The sequence below is a fragment of the Sminthopsis crassicaudata genome, chromosome 6, assembly GCF_048593235.1.
Source record: "Sminthopsis crassicaudata isolate SCR6 chromosome 6, ASM4859323v1, whole genome shotgun sequence".
Classification (NCBI taxonomy): domain Eukaryota; kingdom Metazoa; phylum Chordata; class Mammalia; order Dasyuromorphia; family Dasyuridae; genus Sminthopsis; species Sminthopsis crassicaudata.
The window spans coordinates 189,266,885-189,285,558 of record NC_133622.1 but is presented as its reverse complement, the minus strand read 5'-3'; the positions used below and the strand labels follow the sequence as shown (position 1 = coordinate 189,285,558).

General features: G+C 41.9%; 1 protein-coding gene across 1 annotated transcript in view; it reads right to left on the bottom strand.

Moving 5' to 3' along the window:
- Positions 1–3,619, bottom strand: part of LETM1 (leucine zipper and EF-hand containing transmembrane protein 1) — a 78,822-nt gene extending 75,203 nt beyond the window's left edge. The window contains 1 exon segment of the mRNA XM_074272563.1: positions 3,264–3,619. Coding sequence (XP_074128664.1) covers positions 3,264–3,360 — 97 coding nt within the window. The 5' untranslated portion in view covers positions 3,361–3,619.
- Between the last annotated feature and the right edge of the window lie 15,055 nt (positions 3,620–18,674).

Sequence of the window (18,674 nt, the reverse complement as noted above, 5' to 3'; positions counted from 1 at the left end):
GATTTGTAATTACAGATTTTGACAAAGACCCAAAATCAATCATTTCCCTCAAAACATAGTCATATAGTAAAAGCCTTATTAAAAAACAAAACACTAAGCAGCTAAATGTTATAGTGAATAGAGCAACGGTCCTGGAGTCAGGAGAACCTGAGTACAAATCTAGTGTCAGACACAACACTAGCTAGGTGACTCTAGTCAAGTCACTTAACCCTCAATTGACACACACACACACACACACACACACACAAATAAACAGAAGGCCATAAAAGTCTTCTTTTCTATCACTAGTACTTACAAAGGGATCCCATTGTGAATCTGCAAATATCATCCTTGCCATATATCTATGTAGTTAGGTCTAGATTCTATCTCCTGAATAACAGTACTAGTATATACTAACAGTGTATAGATACTGTTAGTATATACTAAGACAAAATGGTGGCACAGTGGATCTGTCAATTGTGGAACTTAGGAATCTGGAAAACCTATTACTCAACCATATATAACTAACAAATTCAGACAGAAACAAACTGGCCCTGAGTCCCAGATCTGAGGTGAGAAAGGTTTGAATTCACATGAGGCAGCTGAAACTAGACTAATGATTGCCCAGGGTTCAGTGATCTGCCTTGGTCAGAATTGAAGATAGGGAACGGAACAATGTGAAAGATAGTCAAAGTGGCTGGGCCAGTTTTAACAAACATGTATCAAATCAAATGCAATATAAAAATAAACTAATGTGAGGTAAAAATAAATCACATTTCCCTAATACTTTAAGTTTAACAAATTCCTTTCTCATGCAAGTATTACATGTCTAATTTGCACAGACAGACAAGTTGATGATCTGAGAAGTCAAATGACTTGCCTGAGGATCACAAAGCTGAAAACACAGACTACCATGATTCTGTGAAGTGACAGAGCTAGGTGTTAAGCCAAGTCTTCTGATTCCAAATTCAGTGTTCTTTCCATCATACAACTAACGGGATGATACTAGGTCTCAAAACCCAGGTCTTCTGAAAAGCAAGTGCAGGGTTCTTTCCGCTACCAATGAGCAATAAAAGGATAAAAGGTGTTAGATCACACTCTCATGTTATCAACAAGGAAGTCAGTGAACCCAATAACAACTCCCTAAATACCAATTTCTGAAATAAGAGAAAATCAAGTTGACTTTTATGTAGCACCCATTCTCATTTGATCTTTACAACAAACCTAAGAAAGGTATTACACTCTTATTCTCACAATACAGATAATATTACAATTCCATTTTAACAAACATTTATAAGGAGCACACTACCTGTTTCTGTTAAATTACTGAGCAGTTTTTATTTTTAAATATCAATTAAGTAAATATGCAATTAAGATATGCATATTTAGTAATATTCACTGTTAATCATTTTTGTTAGATTTTCATATTCAGATAATGGAGAGTAGCTATCTCCCACTATTATTATATATGTCTTTCTTTTGTTATACATATTTTGTTTTGTTATATCTCTTGTAAATTTAACTGTCAAATTTTAGTATTTATAAAACGAGAGCTATTATATATATGCCATTCATTTTACCTTTCTTGACTTTGTCTTTTAAAAAGTTACTGAGCGCTGAAATATGGAGATAAAAAATGACAGCTTGCTGCATTCCTCAAGCTTACAATCTAGTGGGAGAATATACTTTTACAAATGATGGGAGCAAAGGTAAGAGCCAGATAAAACATTCTAGGAAACTTATAAGGAAGAAGTTTTATTCTATATTCTTTGTTCTTACTTCCCTCTTTAGGAAGTTAGGTATGAGTGCATTAGGAGCTGGGCCTGGAATTAGGAATACTCATCTTATCTCAGATACTTAGGAAGATTCAACTTGTCTCAGATACTTCCCAACTGTGTGACCCTAGGCAGATCACTTAACCCTGTTTGCCTCAGTTTCTTTATCTGTAAAATGAACTAGAGAAGGAAATAGTAAACTGCTCCAGGATCTTTGGCAAGAAAATCCTAAACAGGGCCACAGTGAGTTGCACACTCTGGACAACATATATCTTTGTTAAAATACCGCTGATTTTTTTATACATCTAATAACCAGCAAATGGAGAGAAATAACACTACTTTTGAAGTTCAGAAAATTAACATTAAAAAAAATTAACAGTTACTGTGGAGAGTCCAGGGTTGAGAGTTCACCTGAGCTGTGCCACTCACTTTTGACTTTGAAAGCACTTTTGACTTTGGGAAATCATTTCAATTCTCAGTATCTAAAATTCCTCACCTGTAACATGAGGACGTTGGGCTGGGTGAACTCTAAAATCCCTTTCTGTTCTACATCCAGGCTTCTAGTGCTTTTGAGACAGACCAAGAAATAATGCCTACAGAAAAATCTCACAATCCCCTCACTTCAAAAGATCTCAGGAGCCATTCAATACAAGTGTCAATAAACCACCCCTCTGATTTCAGTGAAATAAAAGGGGGAAAAAATGAAAATGACTCCACCTGAAAATGTGACTAAGGGGAAAGGAGGAGACTCCGGATTAGTTGGAACAAAATCAAACTTCATGTAGAGAGGCAGAGTGAGCAAAGGGACTCAGACAGCTGGCAGGACCGAGAGTCAGGACAAGCGGCACAGCAAGAGGCAGCGGGCTGCACAGTAATGAGTGCAGAGGGCAAGTAGTGGTTAATGGTTATAAAGTGCTGTGCCAAGCATCCACCCCGGGACTCATGACAGCCATGGGCCCGGAATGGGATGGGGGGAAGTTCTCAAGAGGAAACAGACAAGAGGGAGTCCCTTCCAGAAAGCAAGGCTTTTCCAAAGAGTTTACCTAAGGAAGATAATGGGGGGAGGGGAGAAGAGAATGGTTAGCCTCTCATCCTGAGCAGGGTGGGAAGGACGGAAAGAGGAGGCTGGAGAGTAGGGGAGGGTAGACAGGGGGAGCACGGGAATGAGAAGAGAGGGGAGAGAAAAGGGGAGAGGGGAAAGGAAGGGAGGGAGCAGACGAAGAAAGGAAGCGTTTGGAGGGGTAAAGAGAGGAAGGGGATGTCCGAGGCAACAGAGGAGGAGGGCCCGGGGGAGGACGGGAAGAGGCTCGCAGGGCCGGGCACTAGAGGGCATAGGGGGGACGAGGAAGGGGATGGCTTCCCAGGCTGGGCAGGCGCACGGACAAAAAGGTCACCCCATCCCCGGCCCGCATCTCGAGGGCCGCCCGTGTGGTCACAGGCCTCCTCAGGTCACTCCCCTCGGGTGACCCCGGCGACAGGGCAGACCCAGGCGGCCGGCCCGGCGCTTACCCCTTGGGATCGCAGTGGCGGTGGTGGGGACGGCGTGGGGCTGGGCGAGGCGGACGGCCCCACGTCCGCAGCAACTCCTCAGTAAGATGGACGCCATGTGCCCGGCACTGACTCGCTGCGCTCCGTCGCGGGCTTCCTGGCTCCTCCTGGCTCCTCCGCGGCGGCCCGGCCCGGCCCAGCCCGGCCTCGCAGGCTCGCGGCCCGCACGTCGCACGCACCACGTACGCACGCACGCCGGCGACGGCGGCAGTAGCGGAACGTTAGCCGTTGGCTCGGGGCGGTTGACGGCGTCTGCTCAGCTTGAGGCTCCGGCGCCGGCAGTCGCCATGTCCCGGCAGCGACCAACGTAGGGCGCTGGGAGGGGTGGGGCAAGGATACGCCAGCACCCCCGCCCTCTCACCCCACCCGGCCGCTCCCATTGGCTCGGCCAGTCTCGCTACAGACCCCGGCCTCGTGCCAGGTAAGGCGAAAAGCTCACATTCGGCTGGCCGAAGTAAAAGACTACAAGTCCCAGCAGGCTATGGGTCGACCCCTACGGCCAGGTGAGGAAGGCGCGAGCTGACCGGTCGCAATGATCTCTGGGGCTTGTAGTTTATGTAAGGCACTGTGCCAGATAGAGTCAGGGTTTCAAACAGAATGGGGTTCCCTGAAGGCGTTATAGATAAAGAGCCTGCCTCTTATTCAGGTAGCCTCCTTCCTAGCCTAGCATGCTGATTTAAGTAGTGCGATATACGGTTTCGTTTTGGTTTTTTGACAGAAGCTATGATTTCATTGGCTTAAAAAACTCCCCGCACTCTTGCAAATCTGTGCCTTCTTGGCTTGTTATGGTGCTCGGCAGAGTTGCCTATTTACCCAACAGGTCAGCGCATGCGCGAAGGGGCTGGCGCGCGAGTCTTCCTGACCTTTCCCCGCAAGCCCAGCCATCTGTGCACCGAGCCCTGCTGAAAAACTATTCTCCGTTCAAAGCCATAGCTCTTGAGCTCCTCTTTAAAGAAATAAAAATAAAAAGCAAGGGAAACATACGCATAGTTCAAAGGAAAGGCATTTATTCAAACAGGATCAGAGATTTTGAGCTAGAAAGTTTTTTAAAGGTCCAGCATCATTTTTCGGGTGAGGAAACTGAGGCTTAACATAGAAAAGGAGTAATCCCTAAAATCACACAAATAGTGTAATTGAAAAAGGCATAATACCTGATAAGTAACTGTGGCAAACAGCCTAAGTTTTCTTATCTCCAACATAGAGATAATTACACCTAACCGGGTGCCTTCTCTCAGAACATCCTCTTCAACTTCTACTGTTTCTCTCTTGTTTATACAAAATTGCTTTCCTGAGACTGTGTGCCTGGCGCCAAGGCCCGAGGCCCAATCAGTGTCTGCGGACTGAGTAAGTGATTGTGGGCATTAGTTAATTTCAAACCTTAAAGAGCTGTGTAGATGCTACTGTTATTATCCATAACCCACAACCATGGGAAGGGGTACCTGCCTTGCAGAGGCCACTTACAAAGCTTCTAGTGCTGTCTGGTTCGACAGTGCTGTTTGCATTAGTCCCAGGGCCTGGCAGCTTCTGTGCACGGTATCTAGTCTCTCATTTCTGCTAAGCATTGTTCTACCACGGATGTGGAGCACAGTGCCTGGCTCGGACTAGGCACTTCATAAGTGGTTTTTGACTCACTGCTTGTACAGCCTCTGCTTTTCAGCCCTGTTTTCAAACATAGACCTCTTTTCAAAGGTCAGAGCACATGAGCTGAGGATCTTTTTTTGTTAGGAAGGAATTTATCTCATCGTAGTAAAAAGTGTTCTGCCAACATCAATACCATTCGACAAATTCTGATGCACACGATTCTTTCCAACAATGAGATGATTGAGGCCAGTTCAGTGAATGATCTTGTGATGAAGAGAGCCATCTGCATCCAGAGAGAGAACTATGGGAACTGAGTGTAGATCACAACATAACATTCTCACTCTTTTTGATGTTGTTTGTTCACTTATATTTTGTTTTCTTTCTCATTTTCTTTCCTTTTTGATCTGATTTTTCTTGTGCAACAAGAGAATTGTATACATGTTTACACATATTGGATTTAAAATATATTTTAACATGTATATAACATATTGCTTGCCATCTAGGGGAGGGGGTGGGGAAGGAGGGAAAAATCTGAAACTCAAGGCTATGCCAGGACCAATGTTAAAAAATTATCTGTGCATCTGTTTTGAAAATAAAAAGCTTAAAAAAAAAAAAAAAAAAAAAAGTATTCGGTCAGTTCCCGGAGGTTTAAACTGGGTGTGACCTTTTTCTCCCAGAAGAAATTCTTTGCTCCAGGGGCCAAGGGTTGGAAGCTAAATACTTCTAGCTAGATAAGTAGAGCCCCAAAGCATTTAATTGGACTTTGATCCCCTAGATTTGTGACTCAGTTCTAAGTCTGAGGCCATGATTAGTTTATGGGTTAGGTGTGGCCCATGGTCTATACCCTTAGGGTTAAAAGTTAGTAGAAATTCTCTTGTAACCCATAATGGAGATCCCTAGTCATCAGATCCATTGCAGGGGTTATACTATATTGTATACTATATACTATATTCCTGCTTTCTAGAGCCCCCAAGTTGGGGTGATTAAAATATACCATCCTAGTAAAGAAGTGATGAGGTGAGACTCTTGAGGATGGTGGGAAAATGAAGTCCTTTTATTTCAAGGACTTTCCCCTCTATATAATGTAACAAAAACAACACTGTGCTCGTGGGACCACATAAACAACTTGCTATTGTATGTAGTTTGTCACCTGGTATCAGTCTGCTTCAATCACAACACAGGTGGTTACCTTCCCCGGATTTCTCCGGAAGGCTGAGATGGGGAGATGGGGAGCTGGACCAGACACTGTTAGCAGGTTCCCTCTGGGTGAAGGCTCTTATACCTCATCCAGAGTCTCCTCACTGACTGTGACCCTTTACACTGTATCCCATCTTCTACACTCTCAAACCTATTAGAATTGTGTGCTTCTGAGGCATTTCAGTTTTCCCTCATTTCAAGATGCTCTGGGTCTCTCATATAAATAAATTCAAGTGAAAAAAAACAATCAACAAGCATTTATTAGTCACCTACTATATTCCAGGCAACTTGCTAAGATTTTGCAAAAATCTTGTATAGCCACAAAAAGTGAAGTAAACTCATTGCTAGATATCAACTATATTTTAGTCCTGTCTTCCCAAGTCTTGGATCCACTTTGCTTATGGAGCCAGCAGCAAGCCTTCCAGCCTTTAAACTGCCCTACACTTAATGAGGGAAAGGAAAGGGGGAACCCCATTTGTCGGCGCATAGATCCCATGAGGCGCAGTGTCCCCTGTAAAATGAATTTACAGGCCCAAAAACCTAGATTGATAAATAAAAGGTTTATTGTAGGAACTTGGAAGTAAAGCTCAGGTAGACACCTGGGCCAAAGGTGGCCGTTGGCGGGCAGGGACCCTTGCATGGCTGGAAGGGCTCCTGCAAAGAGGGCGTTCCACCTTGTTTCTTTTATACCCAAAAGATGATGAGCGGTACCCAGTTCTGTCGGGCTTTTCAGTTAACCCAGATCAGGTGAGGGCTGGGGGAAGCTGAGCTGAGAGTGGGGCTGGGCCCGGATATTCAAAGATGCCTTTGACCAGGATTTGTGAATCAAGGTCAGTCCTTGGTTGGGCAATTAGGAATCTTAAAGGGACTCCAACCCTCATCACACTGAGTATCTACAATTTGTTTTCTCTCACAGGTGTAAAAATTGTGAGTCCTGCATAACAAAGCATTAACAGATTTATGGTAACAGAATAAATACACAGAAATTGTAAAACATGGTCACTGCTATAAAATATCTTTTTTTCTAATGGGAATGTCACAAAATGTAATTTAATAAATAAATAGCAGATAGTTTAGGCTAGGGTTGCTAGATGGCTTGGATAGAGCACCTTCTCTCTTCATTTGCATGAGAGACTCAGAACTCTGGAACATCTGAGTTCAATTGTGGCTTCAACCATTTCTTAACTATGTGACCCTGAACTTGTCATTTAATCCATTTGCCTCAATGTCCTTATCTGTAATATGAATTGGAGAAAGAAATGGCAAATCACATCATTGTCTTTGCCAAGAAAACCCCTAATGGGGTCACCAAGAGTCAGAAACAATTCAGCAACAAAGTTTAGGCAAAGTGCCAAATGGGGAGACATTTGGATATGGAATTTATACAACAGCCCACATCCCCCCCAAAAAAAGAGTTAAAGTTTTTTTTTTCCAATTTAAGAAATATTTATTACATTTATAAAGGAATTAAGTTGGAAGGATTATAAGTCATATATTTAGAGACATTATAGAATGTGACACCTGGAATTCAGAGTACTTAAGCAACTGTCCTAAAATTATATAAGTAATAAGTCACAAAGGTAGGATTTGAATCCTGGTCCTTGACTTCAAATCTTTTTCTTTCTTTGTTTTTTCTTTTTTAAATTAATTTTATAATTATAACTTTTTTTTTTTTTTGACAGTACATATGCATGGGTAATTTTTTACAACATTATCCCTTGCACTCCCTTCTGTTCCGAATTTTCCCTCCTTCCCTCCACTCCCTCCCCTAGATGGCAGGCATTCCCATACATATTAAATATCTTATAGTATATCCTAAATACAATATATGTGTGCAGAACCGAATTTCTTGTTGCACAGGAAGAATTGGATTCAGAAGGTAAAAATAAACTGGGAAGAAGGACAAAAATGCAAACAGTTTACACTCATTTCCCAGTGTTCCTTCTCTGGGTGTAGCTGATTCTGTCCATCATTGATCAATTGGAATTGGATTAACTCTTCCCTATGTTGAAAATATCCACTTCCATCAGAATACATCCTCATACAGTATCATTGTTGAAGTGTATAATGATCCCCTAGTTCTACTCGTTTCACTCAGCATCATTTGATATAAGTCTCTCCAAGCCTCTCTGTATTCCTCCTGCTGGTCATTTCTTACAGAACAATAATATTCCATAACATTCGTATACCATAATTTACTCAACCATTCTCCAATTGATGGGCATCCGTTCATTTTCCAGTTTCTGGCCACTACAAAAAGGGCTGCCACAAACATTTTGGCACATACAGGTCCCTTTCCCTTCTTTAGTATTACTCTGGGAAGAGTTAAAGTTTTAATAAACTGTAAGCTTAAAGAGTTAAAATTGAGCTAAATAGCCAACTCCATTTTAGACTGTTATTAAAAGTCAAGAATGAGGAAAATGATAGACAGTTATGTTATTCTTTGCCCTGATTAAAACACTTCTGAGTTTTGGGTTTACTTTTAAATTTCATATTTCAGGAAGAACACATAAGCTAGAGCATATTCATAAGGAAGAGACAAAGATGAATACAGAAAAAGCCAGAGAAAGCTCACTGAGAGAACAGGAATTAATTAACATGATGAAGAAAAGACTTGGGAACAGAATCAATGTCCAAATTTTTTAAGGGCTATCAAAATAGAGGAAGAATTCAATTGATCATTTTTGGCCCAGAGGCCTGAAACTAGGGACAATGGGGAAGTTAATCATGTGTGGTACGGAAATGGTGAGGGGTCACCATTTAATAAAAAAGCTGGAGAGAGCTCTAGAGAAAAGCAAAGTTTATTGTACATTCTCGCGAGAAGGGCGTCCCACCCTTTGAGCAGACTATGGAAGAGAGGTGGCACCTCCTGTGGACAGGACAGCACCTTTAATCCCTAACGCAAAACGCCCCCTCCCACCACTGACCCTCATCCTCAATGGCTGAGAGTCTTACATTATAAACGCTAGATCTACCCATGAAATTGAACTTGACCAATAAGTACATAGTTGCCCATATTTGGATGAAATAGGGAGATGATATCATAGGAGGGGAAGGCAATGCCCTTTGCTCGAACTTCAGAGTCCTTCAGGCCTACTCGAACTCTGAAGTAGATGAAGCCTTACTCGATTTTCACAACTGTCTTGAAAGATCTCACCTCATCTCATTCAGTCCCTCCTCTTATTTTGTACACTGAGATCTCTTCAAATTTTTGTAACATAATTTCACATTCCCTATGAATTCCTCACTTCCTTCTGGTTTCTGTTGGCCTTGGGCCACCGGCTCCACCCTTACCCTTTTAACAGCATCTATTTAACAGACCCTTCAGCTTTCTCTTCCAACCTGATCATTCCAGATGATGAGTTTTGGACAATTCTGGTTATTAATCTGATCAAACAAGGGATGCAGATAGGGAATAATATAACACCACTAAGAGCTATAAGGCCAAACCAAAGGAGCTGCTTCCACCAGCTTCCCAAACAAGGACCATCAAGAAGTATTGAACAGTGAGGTCCAAGTCTGTACAGGAACATGAGCAAGTTTCCTAATGTTCTTAGTGATTTCTTTCACTAGATTACCATTGTTATTAATCTTTATACAACATGTGGATAAATTTAGTTTAGCACAAACTCTCCCTTCCTCAGCCAACAAATAATCCAGCACAAGTCTATGTTGTAAAACAGCCTCTCTGGTTTGAGTAGCTTCATCAGCCAAAAGCTCTAGTGCCTCAGCTGTCTGATTGGTGATAATCTCTACAACTGCCTGAAGCCTAATTCTCCTGTTCAACATGTATATTGGAGTTCTATATCCCCAACTTCCATCTGGAGCCCAGGTCTCTGGCCCATACTCTTTGACTATTCTTTCTGGAGGCCAGGCCTCACCCCAACCATTTGCATCTCCAGTCCAAGTGATGGAGGTATCTAAACTCCGTTTCCCCCTTCCCAAATCATCTTACAACTGAATCCCTAAATATTGGTTTGCCTGTTTGGGAAGAAAGAAAAATTTTGGCTTTATTAGTCCAATATAATAATTCCCTGTCCACTTGAGAGGCAGGTGAGTATAGGCAGTTAAACCACATATCCAATAATGACCCTTTAGAGCAGGTCGTTCCCTTGGAAATATGTCTGAGCTATTCCTTGTAAAAGGGTAATATTGTTGGTCTCTCGTCCCTAGGGGGCTTCCCCCCACAAAGGGGTCATACTGGCATTTCCATAAACCTTGCTCTTTTCTCCAACTACAATTGGCAACTGGCCACTGGCCTGTTAGATTAGAGGTACTCCAAAATGTGGAAAACAGAGTCCCATGTTGCCCGGGTGTCCCTGGGGTGACATTATACCAACCCCATTGGTAACTGTACCCAATGTATATGTTCCCTTTCCTCTTATTCTCTTTTATACATCTTAATACATCCCATTCTACTTCATTACACTCAGCAGTAGTGACTTGTTGATAGCAATATCCCTGCTCTCCTATTTCTGGGAGAACATCCAAGGTACAGTCTTTCTAGTCCTTCCCACACTTCAATTGAGGATTCCTCCCCGTATCCCGCCAATATTTAGACATTTTTGTACAGTGAATTGTCTTTGGCCTCAGGTCTGTTCTCGAATAGGTCCACTCACATATACTAATTCCCAGCTTCAAACCTCGTCCTGTCTGATTTAAGCAGTATTTCCCTTTCCTATCTTCTGTCAATGACCACTGATGTTTCTCTTCCAAATTCCAGAAACTGGTCCCATTATGAATTTGGGATCTGTTGCTAAGGATCCAGGCTGGGCTTAAGGGGACAGGTACCCATGGCCATTGGTTCAATTGTTGGGATCCACCACAGATCCAACAATTCGATAAGTTAAATGTTCTCCCTATATTCTGCATGAGCAGGAGAAATTGGTTCTCATCTCTAGAAGGTCATAAGGAAATAGATAAACCCAAAGCTTAGGGAGAGCCTCACAAGGTTCAACTATTATAACACCGTGAAGTTAAGGTGAACTTCCCAAAGGAAAATATATCAAATCACAAACAGGCAAAGAGACCCAAAGTAAGAAAAGAGAAGTCATACAGTTACAATGCACTGGATTCAGAATCAGTGTTCCCATTCAGTGGAGGTCCCCTCCTCTTATGTAATTGGAGGTCTCCCCTGTCTTCAACTGTCCACTCTGATAAAGGTGGCGCCACAGGTCCTTTTGTCCTGGTGTGGTGTGTCCAGCCTCCTTCCTGAGTGCGAATCGCAGTATCTGAAGTCAGTATCACTTGGTAGGGTCCGTCCCAGCACGGAGTCAGCTTCTCGTCCTTCCCCAATCACCCAATCACCAACCTGAATTCTATGAACAGGGAAACCTAGAGGAGGAGTCTGAGCTATTAGCCCTTTTTGTTGAAGTCCTTGCAAATGTTCCAGCAATGATTTCACATATCTCTTAACAAACAAATCCTTAGTTTCTAAAATAGGGTCCCAGTCTCCCTTAGGATAAGCCTGGAAAGGATGACCATACAATAATTCATAAGGTGAAAGCCCAATATCTCTACGTGGCTTGGTCCTGATTCTAACCAGAGCGAGAGGAAGGCATTTCGTCCAAGGTAGTTGGGTCTCTAAAGATAACTTAGTCAGCTGCCATTTTATTTCTTGGTTCATCCTTTCTACTTTCCCAGAAGAGGGAGGATGCCAAGGGGTATGGAGATCCCAAGTGATTTCTAAGGCCCTAATCGGATTCTGCAATACCTGGGCAGAAAAATGTGTTCCCTGATCCAAGTCTATCCTCTCCACCATTCCATCTCTAGGAATAATTTGTTCTAATAAGACCTTACTTACTGTCGAGGCAGTTGCTCGGCCTGACGGGAATGCCTCCACCCATGAGGTTAGATGGTCCACTATGACCAGCAAGAACTTAAGGCGACCCACTGGTGGCAGCTCAGTAAAGTCCACCTGGATGCTTTGGAATGGTCTGATTCCAGGAGGTCGTCCCCCTTTTGGAAGCTGGCGTTGGGCAGCCCTGTTAGTCCTTCGACAAACAAGACAACCGTCCACCAGTTGTCGAGCCATAGTATATAGGCCGGGGGAAACATACCTTGTCAGTATAGCATCACACAGGTTTTGGACATCCCAATGACTGCCCTGGTGCAGTTGCTGAAGGACTTGCCTCATACTTGCTTTGGTCGGTACCTCTCTGCCGTCAGGTAAGAGCCATCGTCCTTCCGAGTTCTCAACTGCTCCGAGAGTTGAGGCTTTCTCTTTTTCCTCCTGAGTAAAACTAGGAGAGGGTAGACTAGGGGGAAGTACAGGTATCAAAGCCATTATATGAGAGATTTCCTGATCTCCGGCTCCCTTGGCCTCCCGGTCTGCTAATCTATTTCCCCTTGCCTCAAAAGAATTTCCCATCTGATGTCCCTTTACATGTATTACTGCTATATTCCTAGGAGTCAGAATATTTTCTAGTATCTCTCTGACTAGTGTATGATGAACCAGTTCTTTACCTTTACTGTTTACATATCCTCTTTCCTCCCAAATCCTCCCAAATACATGCACCACACCCCAGACATATTTAGAATCAGTATATATATTCCCATCTTGGTCACGCAATAATTTTAACGCTTGATTTAAAGCATACAATTCACAGCAATTCACAAGTTTGAGCAGACCAATGGGCAGGTAGACTGCCCTTGGTAACAGTGTAAGTTCTAACAAACCCATTTCTTTTCCCATTTACCATCCTAGAAGAACCAATTCACAGCAATTCACAAGTTTGAGCAGACCAATGGGCAGGTAGACTGCCCTTGGTAACAGTGTAAGTTCTAACAAACCCATTTCTTTTCCCATTTACCATCCTAGAAGAACCATACATAAATTCTAAACAAATATTTATCATAACCTTGTGTTGATAACAATAAGGAATTTGTCCCAATGAGTCTATATCCAAGTAGATCTTTCATAAGTGAACATTATTCATACAAATCAGTTTGTTTTTTTAAAAACATCCAATGCAAATACAATCATATACAGAATGTCTAATTCCACACAAGAGAATTCAAGAAGTTTTGATAAGAGATTCCCATTAACTTGTAATTGGAGAGACATTCTGCTATTCTGAAACATAAGGTCTTATCAAGTATTCTGATAGAGGCAGGGGGGGCGGGGTTTGCAGAACTAAGAGGCAAGGAAACTGAGGCAGGACTGAGTCAGGACAATAATTCAAAGTTAAAACATAAGCTAGCCAATCATAGTCTAGCAAATTTTCAGCTAGAGTCCCCTGTAAAGGCCTTTTGTCTCTGCAGCCTTCTCCAAACCCCGCATCTGCTAAAATCAGGTGTGTCTAGCTAGTGGACAGGTAAAGAGCTTTTTCAACTTTTTGCAGCCTCTCCCTTATCTGTAGAGACAAGAGAGCGAGACAAAAGGAGACCTTTCGTCAATCGCAGCAATTCTTAAAAGAATTGTGCTGAGCATAGAGCTCTAACAACGATCCAGGCCAGAAGCAGCCTGGATGTCCGCTGCAAAAAGAAAAAAATCTTTTACCTTTTCCAGAGTTCTATTCAGTACCCAAATTATGTCTAGTTTTCGAGGTCCTTCATCAGGGAACCAAAATGATGAGGTAAGCAAAGAGTAAGTAGTTTCCAATTAGGCCTAAACTGAAATAAGACATCAGTTTTTCCCAATTTTCTGACCAGTTGAAATCTTAGTTTCCCTTCCCCCCCTGTTTACAGAAATTATCAGATTATACACAACAGACTAGTAAATTTCCCAAAATAGCAATAGTTCTGTTCTCCAGGGGACAAAAAGGAAGCAGGATTAAAATTATGATCTTGGATTATGGAACATTCTTTTCTAATAGTATTGCCTCATGTTTCAACACTATGGAATCTGTGAGCCATCTCTCAGCCCTCTAGATTTAATATTGTTCTAACTTGAATACCCCTTCATTTCATCTTCTCTGCATATTTAATAGGGGATTGAGTGTCAAAAGTTCTTTCCCCACTATGATCATGCAAAACATGAAAAACGCATCTGAATATAGATCTATAGTCAGGAGTCTAGGATTGGGGTTCCAGAGATTGCCAGCTTCGTCTCAAAAAGAAAGGCAAAGTGGGAGCGGTCCTAGCAATGTATATCTCACTGACCACTTGGCTCTGATTACAAACATAAGAGGAAAAACCAGAGGCATGATTTAAGGCAGTTTTACTTCAGGTAGCTGTCCTAATTTTAACCATCCCACCTCCATATGGTGGAGTTTAACGACCTCTGCAAACAGTTATACCTGAATTCAAAACTCCAAGTAAATATTAGCTTCAGTCCCAAAAGATTTTATCTAAATGTAGGCTGTTCCTTTAAACAGTAGAAATAATTAATATCTAAATCAGCAAGGAGGTGCAGTTATTAAAAACAAACTAACAAACAAAAAAAAAAAAAAACCCAGTATACTTAATGGGAAGAGGGACCTCTCCACCTGGTCACCCTTCCCCCACACCACCATGCTTCCCGACCCAATATATCATAGCTCCATTTAAACTATTACTTTTACAAATCAATCTTTCCTGTCCCATCCTTAAGTAAATATATATGTATATATTTTTAAACATTACACTTCAATGTTTGCACGTAACTGACCCAAATTTCATAAAACTTAATACATGCCCAACAGAGCTGACAAACACTTAAGGCATAGCTCAGTTACAAATTACCCAATACCTCTAGCAAACATACCATCTAAGTAGGGAGATACAACCACAACCTCCCCTAAGTAAGCTACCAGCATTGTTTTAAAAACCTATGTTTTAACTTAAAATCCCAATCACAGCTTTAAATTCCCAATAATATAAAACTACTTTGCTATCATATTTAAAACAATGAACTTCACCAAATAGCGGTTTCTTTCCCCCGGCCCATGTGGCCCTGCTGCAGTCAGGACACGTGGGAGGAAGAGGAAGGAAGCCACCATCTTCACTGGCTCAATCCCACATACTTCCCCGTGTACAGGGTTTCTGATCCCAAATGGGATCTACTAACAGCTATTTCTGGTCAGCTGAAAAGACCCCTGCTTCAAAAGACCTAGTTCTCCTCCCGGCCCGAAGGCCCTTGGAAGGGCTAATGGAATTAAATCCTCTCAGGTCCTTCCCTTCAGGTACCATTTAATCCTTTTGGCACCACCAGTCTGCAACAAAACAACAATACCTTATCCGCTTTTTCTTGCTTTTTATTTTTCCTCATATTTTGGCAGTTTGTTCCAATTACTTAATTTATCTCCCAAGGGACTATCTACCGGTATTTTCTGATATTTTTCTCATTTCTCTCCGCGAGGGCTGGCTGGGACTAGGCCACACCCATTGAATTTGGAAGGAGTTTAACAGACTCCTAAACGCCCAAACACGCTAACTGTCACCAGTTAACTCAGTCACCCAGGAAGGCCTAGCTCTCTTCCTGTCTACCGTCTACAGCCCCCTCCAGAACCTATAACTAGACTCAAGGGGCTTCACAGGACGCTTACCTCCACTGGGTTGCTGCGCAGCAAATTTCTTGACTGATCTGTCCTCCACCAACCGGTTGGGATTTTCACCGCGGAGTTTCCGTTGCTTTTCTCTGAGTTTCTCCACTTCGGGTCCACTCTACGTCAGGGAGCAAGGAGAAGCCCCTGGATGCTGGCGGGCTGCCTAAATCAAGGCAGGGCGCCATCCCACTAGCACCCAGGAGTTCACTTACTCACCGAGTGAAGGATCCTGGACGAGCCCCCAAACTGTGTGGTACAGAAATGGTGAGGGGTCACCATTTAATAAAAAAGCTGGAGAGAGCTCTAGAGAAAAGCAAAGTTTATTGTACATTCTCGCGAGAAGGGCGTCCCACTCTTCGAGTAGACTATCGAAGAGAGGCAGCGCCTCCTGTGGGCAGGACAGCACCTTTAATCCCTAACGCAAAACGCCCCCTCCCACCACTGACCCTCATCCTCATTGGCTGAGAGTCTTACATTCTAAACTCGAGATCTACCCATGAAATTGAACTTGACCAATAAGTACATAGTTGCCCATATTTGGATGAAATAGGGAGATGTCATAGGAGGGGAAGGCAATGCCCTTTGCTCGAACTTCAGAGTCCTTCAGGCCCACTGGAACTCTGAAGTAGATGAAGCCCCACTCGATTTTCACAACTGTCCTGAAAGATCTCACCTCATCTCATTCACTAAGAAGTTCACAGATTATACAGTTTCTTTCATAAAGTAGATGGTTCTAGGTTTAACATTACAGATTATTTTGCCTTCAAAATACTCAATACAAGAAAAATTCTAAATCTCATGTTGTCCATCCCGTTTCCACAGAAAATAAACTTTCAGATCTTTCAGAGTTAACATTAATATTCTCTTCATTCTGAAAATCCGATCAGATTAAAATAATCTTTAAACAAGGAGACTATCACGCATGTAAATAAACATTGAATAATTTGCTTTCAGAAAACTTCAGTTCCAACTCCTTAGAACAGTTATAGACTTGAAAAATAAAAATAAAACATTCAGTTATTAACACCATATAAATGTAGGCTGTTCCTTTAAACAGTAGAAATAATTAATATCTAAATCAGCAAGGAGGTGCAGTTATTAAAAACAAACAAACAAAAAACCCCACTATACTTAATGGGAGAAGGGACCTCTCCACGTGATCACCCTTCCCCCACACCACCATGCTTCCCGACCCAATATATCATAGCTCCATTTAAACTATTAATTACTTTTACAAATCAATCTTTCCTGTCCCGTCTTTAATTAAATATATATGTATATATTTTTAAACTTTACACTTCAATGTTCGCAAGTAACTGACCCAAATTTCATAAAACTTAATACATGCCCAACAGAGCTGACAAACACTTAAGGCATAGCTCAGTTACAAATTACCCAATACCTCTAGCAAACATACCATCTAAGTAGGGAGATACAACCACAACCTCCCCTAAGTAAGCTACTAGCATTTTGTTTTAATAACCTATGTTTTAACTTAAAATCCCAAACACAGCTTTAAATTCCCAATAATATAAAACTACTTTGCTATCACATTTAAAACAATGAACTTCACTAAATAGTGGTTTCTTTCCCCCGGCCCACTTGGCCCTGCTGCAGTCAGGACACGTGGAAGGAGAAGGAAGCTATTTCTGGTCAGCTGAAAAGACCCCTGCTTCAAAAGACATATTTCTCCTCCCTGCCCAAAGGCCCCTGGAAGGGCTAATGGAATTAAATCCTCTCAGGTCCTTCCCTTCAGGTACCATTTAATCCTTTTGGCACCACCAGTCTGAAACAAAACAACAATACCTTATCATCTTTTATAAAAATGATTAGCAGGATTATAGAGGCCTGGAGAGACTTACATGAACTGATCCTAAGTTAAGTGAGTATTACCAGGAGATCATTATACATAGCAACAGCAAGATTCTATGATGATCAATTTTTATGGATGTGGCTCTCTTCAACAATGAGATGATTCGGGACTGTAATGTTCTGTTCCAGGACTGCAGAAACTGAGTGTGAATCACAATATAGCATTTTCACTCTTTTTGTTGTTTATTTGTATTTTGTTTTCTTTCTCATTTTTTTCTTTTTGGTCTGACTTTTCTTGTACTACATGATATTTTTGGAAATATGTAAAGGAAAAGCACATGCTTAATAAATATTGGATTACTTGCCATCTAGGGGAGGAGATGGGGGGAAGGGAGGGAAAATATTTGGAACACAAGATTTTGCAAGGTGAATGTTGAAAATTACCTATGCATATATTTTGAAAAGAAAAAAAGAAAAAATTAAAAAAAAAAAAAGAATTCCCCTTTCCCAAGGGCATATAAATTGTGAGCCCACAGCCACAGTTGTCTTTGGCATTCCAAGAGTACCACAGACTTCTGTGTGGAAAAGGTGAAGAACTTAAAGATAAAGTTTAATTGAGATCAAGTGGCAGGTTCGGGACACAGGGAGTCAAATAGAGCTCCCCAGCAACCCCTTTGGATTTGGTGCAAGGAAAGGGAGTTAAATGAGTTCTAGTAGCAGTGCATTTTCCCCTGTAAAGGAATTTACAGACCCCAAAAACTTAGATTGATAAAAGAGGTTTATTATGGGGTTTGGAAGTAAAGTTAAAGTCTAGTTAGTAAAAGGTGAAGGTAGACATAAGAGGGCACAGGAACCAGTGTTCCAGTGGACAGCGATCCTTGGTGCCAGGCATAAGGCTGCCATGTTTGGGACCTCTGCAAAGAGAGGGTTCCAGCTTGGCTCTTTTATAATGAGAGATTTAGCTAAAGGGACCTGTGGGTAGAGTACCAATTGGCTCAGATCCCATTGGGGCTGGGAGAGCCCAGATCTTCTATTGGAATTCAAAAGGGTGCTTTTGACAGGATTAGTAAATCAAAGGTCCTAGCTTCTTGAATTGATAATGGATGAGCTAGGAGGGGTTGGGAATTAGAAAGGAATAAATCAATCTGAAAGGACTAGTTTCTTAAAGGGAACACAACTCACATCATAAAGCACATATTGATCAATAACTGTTAAGGCCTCAGTTTCCACTTTTCCAGAGTCACATGATTTTAGATTAGGCCTGGACTTACCAAACTTTTATGACACAGACATGGTACTGATACCTAAACCAGGT